Source organism: Mustela nivalis (genome assembly GCF_964662115.1).
Source record: "Mustela nivalis genome assembly, chromosome: 18".
In the NCBI taxonomy this organism is placed as follows: Eukaryota; Metazoa; Chordata; class Mammalia; order Carnivora; family Mustelidae; genus Mustela; species Mustela nivalis.
In genome coordinates, this window is record NC_139037.1 from 40,007,024 (window position 1) to 40,015,400 (window position 8,377).

The window sequence follows — 8,377 nt, forward strand, 5'->3', positions numbered from 1 at the left end:
TCGTAAACATACTCCTTACTAAGTAGCGCTCTTTCTCCCTCTGCAAAGTATTTACAGGGTGTCCGCTGTGGGCTGGTGCCACTGGGCTCTGGGAATGTAGCCATAAGCAAGAAGGCTGTGGTTCTTGTCTCCAGGAAACCTTTGGTCTGTCAAGATAGTCACCACAAGTATTTCTTGAAAAGGGGCCTCTGGAAATGAGGCAGGTTTTCCCCATGCCTGTTCTTTCACATGACTGTGCAAGGGATGGAGGCAGCCAGCTCCCTCCCGTCTGCTCTATGCGAGCGCACATGGGCCTGCGGGAGAGGAGAGCAGCCAGGGCTGGGGATGGGGGACACGGAAGCCCGGGCCCCTCGGCCCCAGGGTCTCTTCCGCCTCCGTGAGCTTCCAAAGTTGGATTTGTGGACCGTTCACAGGGGAGAGCAAGGATGCATGGCCTCAGTGGGGAACATCCAGTTTGGGGGGTCCAGGGGTGCCATCTGCCTCTGTCCTTCCTCAGCTCCCCTGTTCATGACCCTTGTCCACGCAGCGGCACGATGGCCTCTGTAACCTGCCTCCCGGGGTGGGAGTGAGGCTCAAGCAAAATGCATGGAAACGATTTTTGCAAAACTCTACAGCATAACCAGAATGAGATATTCTGCTCAGCCTTCAGAGAAATTATCTCAGTGGTTTTCTCCTAGGTTACTAGGTACATTCATCATAAAATAATTGGAAAATTGCATGATGCCAAAGTGATACTGGCTTTAGGGAACACAGTGTGGATCGACCCAATGGTGAGTGTGCAGTTCTTTTTCATTTCTTTTTTTTTTTTTAACTATTTTTTAAAATTTTTTTTAAAGATTTTATTTATTTATTTGACAGAGATCACAAGTAGGCAGAGAGGCAGGCAGAGAGAGAGAGAGGAGGAAGCAGGCTCCCTGCTGAGCAGAGAGCCCGATGCGGGACTCGATCCCAGGACCCTGAGATCATGACCTGAGTGGAAGGCAGCAGCTTAACCCACTGAGCCACCCAGGCGCCCTCTTTTTCATTTCTTAAAAAGATTTTTTTCACTTAGAGGGGGCACACGAATAGGGGAGGGCGTAGAGGGAGCAGCAGGCTTCCCGCTGAGCAGGGAGCCCAAAGTGGGGCCCAACCTCAGGATCCTGAGATTATGACCTGAGCCGAAGTCAGATGCTTAACCACCAGAGCCACCCAGGCACCCTGAGTATGCGGTTGTCTTGAAAGAAATCTGGTTTTGGATGGACCCCTAAAATTATTCTAATTTGTGGCTCGAATAATAATGGTTTGCCTCAAATAAAGGAGGCTTTGGGGGTGTGCTGTGTGTTAGGGAGAGTTGTTTTTCTCCATGTTATTTGGGTCATGAACTTGGTTGCAGGGTTTTTTGTTGTTGTTTAAGGGAGTCCTTTGTAAGCCAACCGAGGAGACAAGCTCCGTGAAACTCCCCTTGTTACATGTGACAGTCTCTGACGCGCACCGTTCTGTTCCACCTTCTTTCAAGTGTTGGTTGTCCACCGCTAAAACAGTGTCACTGTCCCTGTCCACACCGCTGGGGAAGGCCTATGTCAGAACGGGGATCCCTGCGTAGGATCAGTCACATCAAGGACGCCAGTCCTTGGGCTTTCGGAGCTCAGTTTTGTTAGTTTACCGTGTCCGCCTTGTTCTTGCATCAAATATTGATTGAGCACCTGCTGTGTGCCAGGTCCTGTGTGGGACTCGGATTCTCTCTGAACAGAAACTCTGACCTCGTGGAGCTGGTGTAGGGCCGCCAGGGCTGAGTGCCAGACCGGGACGTGTCAGTGGCAGCTCGCACCCCAAGAACTCCACTTTTCAAGCCAAAGTTCTGCTCCATTGGACTTAAATCTTAATCAGTGTTCATACATTTGAAAGAGATCATTCAGGGGCGCCTGGGTGGCTCAGTGGGTGAAAGCCTCTGCCTTCGGCTCAGGTCATGATCCCAGGGTCCTGGGATCGAGCCCTGCATCAGGGCTCTCTGCTTGGTAGGGAGCCTGCTTCCTCCTTTCTCTCTCTGCCTACTTGTGATCTCTGTCTGTCAAATAAATAAATAAAATCTTTAAAAAATAAAAAATAAAACTTTTTTTTTTTAAAAAAGAGATCATTCAGTTCATAAAGTTGTTTTGCTGAAAGTTATTTTGATGAAATTGGAAAAGCCTTAACACAAAGAGGAGTTTGGGTGTAAGACTTAAGAGTGTAGAAGAGAGAATGATTTTTTTTTTTAAGATTTTATTTATTTATTTGACAGAGAGAGATCACAAGTAGGCAGAGAGGCAGGCAGAGAGAGAGAGAGGAGGAAGCAGGCTCCCTGCTGAGCAAAGAGCCTGATGCGGGACTCGATCCCAGGACCCTGAGATCATGACCTGAGCCGAAGGCAGCGGCTTAACCCACTGAGCCACCCAGGCGCCCCAAGAGAATGATTTTTAATGGAGAAGATAAAGATTGCCAGTACAGATCAAATGAAGATTTGGGGTCTTGGTTTATATAATCAATATTCTTGTTCTCTATTGGAGGAAAAAAGGTAGAAACTGAGCTGAGGGAAGATGCTTAGCCAGCTGAGCCCCCCAGGTGCACCAAAAATGGAAGCTCTATTAAGAGATTTTCTAAAATAATAGCTCAGGAAATAAAGAAGCATAAAAAGAAATTCACTTGGCATTGCATTTAGAGTTAGCGGCATCGATGGCACAGTGCCAGGGAGACAGACCCCCAGACTGCTAGGCCCTCAGTTTGAGTGGAGAAAAGCTCTCCTGCCATTCCCAGACGGGCACACATTCCCGGGGTTCACTTAGGAAGGTGCTCCGGCTGGTCTCGGCCTGGGTCCCTTCCAGCTGCCGTGAAAGGGATGCCCAGTCCTGGGTCTGCACCTCCCACCAGCGAGAATCACAGTGTTGTAGAACCTCCTATTTTGTGTAAATTAAGGATGAGAATATTTTGGTTGCAGAAGAACCAGTGGGGGAAACTGCAGAGAACACGGGATTTAGGGCTGTGGTGTAGGCCCCTCCTGGCCATTGATGTCTCTGAGCCTTAGGGCCCCCCTTGTTTAGAGAGGTCTAGGGATTTTTGGGGGGCTCCCAGCTCCAGCCCACATCATACCTCGGCAGTGTGGGAGTGGGCTCCGGAGGAATCTCACATGTCACCTCAGGAAATCAGTGGGAAGCTGCGGGGGAGCCCACATGCGCCCAGTGTGACACCGTGAGGTCGAGAGGTCACATGAGTGCATTTTCCATTGATTTGAAAGTTCAAAGTCTGATTGCTGCCAATGGACTTTCTCTTTGATTCAAGGTGCACATTACAAAACTTTCCAATTTGAAGACCTCTGTTATTGATTATAACGTTCGTACTGAAATTCTGTCGATGGGAATGGGCATCGACAACTCCGAGCACATAGAACAGCTGAAGACGTTCCGTGAGGGAGCTAAGACGCCGCCCGGTGAAGAAGGCCCGAGCCAGGCCCTGTGAGTGAGTTTTTGTCTCCCTTTTGGAAGTGCCATTTTGTGGGACCAGAGCTCAGGAGCTGAGAGACTTTTTTGTTGTTGTTTCCAGAAGTTGAGTAGGTTCCTGAGTTTTCATGTTTCCGTCCCTGAGCGTCAGTCATTTCTCAGATTCGGGGAATCTGATTTTCATCCATCCTCCCATGCACAGTTCTGGTTTGGACGGAATATTGTAAAACCAGCCCCTAGTGTGTTGTTGCATCCGTATCTCTTACAGACTAAGTTTTCGTTCACTGTTGACGGATACACAGGAAAGCACTTGTGTAGTAAGTGTGGTCCGGTGCGTGTTCTGAGCACAGAGGCCGACCCTGGGTGGGGGAGGATGCGCGCTCGGCCCCACCGCCGGCCGCTCCCTCCCCGAGGGCTGCCTTCACGGTGGCCCTGAGCACGCTCCTCTTCCCGGGTTGTGCTTTGTTTGAGGGAGTGCAGCAGCCGCTCTTCTCTCCGGCTTCTTGAGTTCACCGCAGTTGGTGACGCTGTCCCGGGCTGCGCTTGTGGCTGTGGATCGTAACTGCCGTGTGAGATCTGCCGCGCGAACGTGCCGCAGCTCTGGGCCGCTCCGGGCGGCCCTGATGACGGGCTCCTCTGTGCGTCCCGGGTGCCCACTGCCTCGCGGAGCCCTCATCAGACCGATGCCGGGTAGCGATCCCGGTCGGCTGTCCCCGTCAACGCTTCCACAGGCCAGACGTGGGAGAGCCTGAGAGTCACTGGAAAAGCAACCCCACAAAGTGGTCACAGAGCAGACTCCGTTCCCCCTTGATGACAGGAACAGGAAGCGAGGTGCTGGGACGAGAGCAGAAAGGCGGGAAGAACCGTGGGTGTGGGGGTCAGAGCTGTCCCGGGTGGGAGCCTGGGGGACCCTGTGGCCATCTGCAAGCACTGGGCTTGTGCCATGAGGAGGTATTGAGCAGAGGAATAATTTCGTCAGAAGATCCTTGGCTACCGTGTTGAGAAGAGGTTGGGATGGGGGACAAAGGCTGTGCCAGGAGTTCAGGACGCGGTGCTGGTGGCTCGGGCCGGGGCAGCTTTGTGGAGGTGGCGAGAAGTAGCTGGTTTCCAAATGTGCTTCTGGGGGTGTGTGGTCTCAGGGCGGCCGCTGGCAGCTCTGGGTCCTGACAGCCCGGACTTGGATGAGAGCTCAAAGGAGTGAGTGTCAAAGTCCAAGGGCAGAGCCCCAGGGACCCAGTGTGGGGAGCCCCAAGGGGAGCCTGGGAAGGAGCAGCGGCGGCGGCGGCGGAAGACGAGGCCCGGGAGGACAGACACGCAGGCGGCAGGAGAGGGGCTGGCTCAGAGCAGGGAGCCAGGGGCCTGCCGGACACCACCAGGGGGCCCGACCAGTGAGCATGGCTAGCCGGGCACGGGGTCAGCCTGGGGCCTCCGGGGACTGATGAGCACAGCAGAGTTTCAAAGAACATGGCAAAGGTTAAAATACTTCAGTCTGAAGTTAATTTTTATCTTAATGAATTTGGATGCCTGTGGGATTAGGAGACATGTCCATTTCTACACATTTTCAGGAAACAAAAATTGCTGCGTGCTTGTTTATAAGCTACTCTTTTAAAAACAAAGATGTCATTAGGGTCCAGTAGCTTCGATGACCATGAGGCTTGGTCAGTTCTGTGAAGCACAGCAGCTGTACCTGAGCCCCGGCTCCGTTATGCACCGGCCCTCTGCACACTCGGTTTTGCGTGTGTGCAAGAGCCTGTCCCTGGTGGGCACACGCACAAGGTGGGCGAGCAGAGGACTGCGCACGAGGTTCCACAGATCAGCAGAGACTCCGGTTCAGGAGTGGGATTGGGGAGCCGCGGTGGTGGTCGGGATCAGAACAAGGAGAAAGGCGCCGTTCTTCCAGCAGGCTGGGGAAGAGCACAGATCCTGGGGACGGGAAAGCTCTGGAAGCCACCAGGGCTTGGTGACTGACAGACGGTGGGGCTAGGATTGCAGAGCCCTGGGCAGGAGGGTTTTGGCATCGTGGACGGTGTCACAGTGCTGGTATGGGAGAAGGAGATCGTAAGTTGGTTTGGGACACGTCACATTGAAGGATGATGGAAAGCATAAGCCTGGGGCTCAGGAAAAGCAGTTGGGGAAGACTCGTTTGCTGGGAGTGGAGGAGAGAAACTGTTTGGGAAGTATGTGATGAGGAAGGACGGAAGCCCAGTGGACGAGGGTGTGGTGGGGGAGAGAGAGCCGTGGGGGAAGAGAGAAGGGGTTGGAGGGCCTGGAGCTGCACCGTGGGAAGGACGGGGCCCGGGGACCGGTCCCTGCCTGGGAGGTTGGAACACGAGACACGGACTTCACCATTTGTGGGGTGCCGCTCACAGGCTTCATGTGTGTTGAGTGGAAGTCCCCTTGGAGACACCCATGCACACCCCCCACGCCAGAAGTATGGGTACGTCTGCGTGTGTGTGTGTGTGTGTACGCGTGTACGCCCACACACGTGCATGTGTTTGTATGGCCTTGCTCCTTTAGGTTTGAATCCTCTCCGAAAGGATGCACACAAAATGAATTACGTTGTTGCCCATGAGAAGGGAGTGGGGTGGCTGGGGAACAGGAACTAGAGGGAGATTTTTCACTGTGTAAGACTTTCTTATTTATTTTTTTTAAAGACCTTTTCATTTATTTCAAAACACTGAACCACATGAAAGTGGTTATCTGCTCAAAACAATTTTTAAAATTTTTTTTATTTTTAAAGAGTGCAGCAACCCTCTAAGTACTGATACGGAGTGATCTATCTCTAGTTGTTACGTGTAATCGAGGGAGCAGAGAAGTGAATGGAGTAGGCTCCTGGGTGTGTTTTCGACACAGATGGCATTGTGTGCTTCTTTGTGCAAAGAATGTTTCTAGAAGTAAGGGGGTGTCTTGGGGAGGAGGAACTGAGGAACTCGGGCAGGGCACAGAGATGCCTTTACTTCTCCCCTTTTATCCATTTCGAAGTGGGTCACAGGGCTGGTTATTCTCGAAGTTAAAGGATTTGAAAGGGAACTTGTTTGGTAAACGAGTTAATGTACTTACCAGCCTGCCTGTATCAATGATCTGCTCTAGGCTCGCCACGAGGGGCACCACAGTGAGCAGAGTGGGTGGCCCTGCCTGGCCTCCAGGAGCAGAGTCGGGACCCCGGGGCCCGTCTGACATCTGACGGTTGCTGCCTGCCTTCCTCCTCTTGGTGGGTGGGCCCCCTAGAGAGTCCGAGATTGCTTTCCCTTGGACTCTGAGTTAACCTTCACCTCTTCCTGTCCAGCGCTCCTTCTCCAGCAGATGATGCTGCTCGTTTGCAGAGCCCACAGCGAGAGGACAGCGGCTCAGAAGGAGGGGCTGACTCCGAGACGAAGCCAGAAAACCAAAAGCATGGTTGGTGATGGAGTACATGGCTCACTTAGGGCCTTCGGCTTAGGTCATGATCTCAGGGTTCTGGGGTCGAGCCCCTTGTCAGGGCTCCCTGGTAAGCAGGGAGTCTGCTTCTCCCTCTGCCTCTGCCCCTCCCCCTTGCTCATGCTTTCTCTCTCTCTCTCTCTCAAATGAATTTTTTAAAAAAATCTTTTAACAAAACATGGCTTGGGACACCTGGATGGCTCAGTGGGTTAAGCGTCTGCCTTCAGCTCAGATCATGATCCCAGAGGCCTGGGATCGAGCCCCGCATCATGCTCCCTGCTCAGTGGAGAGCCTGCTTCTCCCTCTCCCCCTGCTGCTCCCCTGCTTGTGCGTGCTCTCTCTTTCTCTCTGACAAATAAAATCTTTTTTAAAAAGTGGCTCACTTAAAATCATGAAAGCTTGGAAGTTTTCCAGTGCTGAGGCTTTCTACTTTTAGATGAACTCTATAGAAAGGGACATAAACTGGTATCTATTATTGACAATTCTGCTTCCAAAGTTTTTTTTTAATAGCTTTCCCCGTTTAGTTAATTGTAATGTTCATGCAGGGAAGCGCACACAGCCCATCACAATTACGTGTGTACCCATGGCCACTGACTGCACCCAGCTGAGGCGGCTGAACATTCCCACAGCCCAGGACTCTCCCGCCCACATCTTCCCCTCCTGAAACCCTTCCCCAGGACCAGTCATGATGTCCACCGCCCTCAGTTCGGATGAGTTCTGCTGAGTCAGAAGCCCGGGGTGGATGCTCTGGAGGCCTCTCCCCCTCAGCGTTGTCTGGGAGATTCATGCAGGATTCCAAGGAGTGGTGGTTCCTTCTGTACCTTCTCCCCATTGAGCACTGTTCTGTGATAAGAACCCACCACAGATTATCTGTCTGTTCATCTGTAGGTAGACATGGAGGCTGTTTGCAGTTTTGGACTGTGATGAAAGCTGCCATGAACATTCTTGCTGCATCTTCAGATGGAAGATTCGGGGGTTTCAGACCGAGCAGTTCAAATGGCGGGTTTTTTGGGAGGGGGAAGCGTCGTGTTCAGCACTGGTTTCTTGCATAGACTGGCGACCAGATGCCTTCCCCTCTGGTGGGCCGTCTCCGGGCCTCGTGGGTGAAGGTGGCCGCTGGCGGTGATGCCCCTCTGTTTCAGAGTAACTTTAATTACCTGATGGTTTAATTATAGTATTTGTCAGAGCCTGTTTTTTATAATTCTCCTAAATGTGGTGCATGTTTATCTTTTCTAATTATTCTTTCCAAGTGGATACGTGGAAATTGATACTCTTTGTAGTTGTTCCTTGGCTAAAAGTTGCGTCAAGTGCAAGAAGTACAGATAGGTACGTGGAGTATGTGGTCACGTATAAGTAACTTACTGGCACATTTGACTCTCTGCCCAGAAACTTTACCTGAAAACACGAGCGATTCTTCCCTTCCCAGAACCACAGAGCCTCTGAAAAGGTACATCCCCGCAATGGCCGAGGTCAGCTTCCCTCCATGCCTAATGAGTGAATCATGTGCCCAT

General features: G+C 51.9%; 1 protein-coding gene and 1 long non-coding RNA gene across 7 annotated transcripts in view; one reads left to right on the forward strand and one right to left on the reverse strand.

The window, feature by feature from the left end:
- The window catches only part of TDRD12 (tudor domain containing 12), a 73,329-nt gene that overhangs the window by 62,243 nt on the left and 2,709 nt on the right, over nucleotides 1–8,377 (forward strand). For 5 of the 6 annotated variants that reach the window (XM_082708578.1, XM_082708576.1, XM_082708577.1 and 2 more), the window contains 4 exons: nucleotides 678–770; nucleotides 3,292–3,464; nucleotides 6,736–6,845; nucleotides 8,253–8,313. In XM_082708578.1, coding sequence (XP_082564704.1) covers nucleotides 678–770; nucleotides 3,292–3,464; nucleotides 6,736–6,845; nucleotides 8,253–8,313 — 437 coding nt within the window. Of the gene's footprint in view, nucleotides 1–677; nucleotides 771–3,291; nucleotides 3,469–6,735; nucleotides 6,846–8,252; nucleotides 8,314–8,377 lie in introns of those variants that run through there. The other variant, XM_082708581.1, reaches the window with a different exon arrangement.
- On the reverse strand, nucleotides 7,887–8,341 carry LOC309852298. Its single transcript, XR_014305160.1, has 2 exons — nucleotides 8,262–8,341; nucleotides 7,887–8,023 (listed from the first exon to the last, which is right to left on the reverse strand). It is a non-coding gene; the product is annotated as an uncharacterized lncRNA (long non-coding RNA).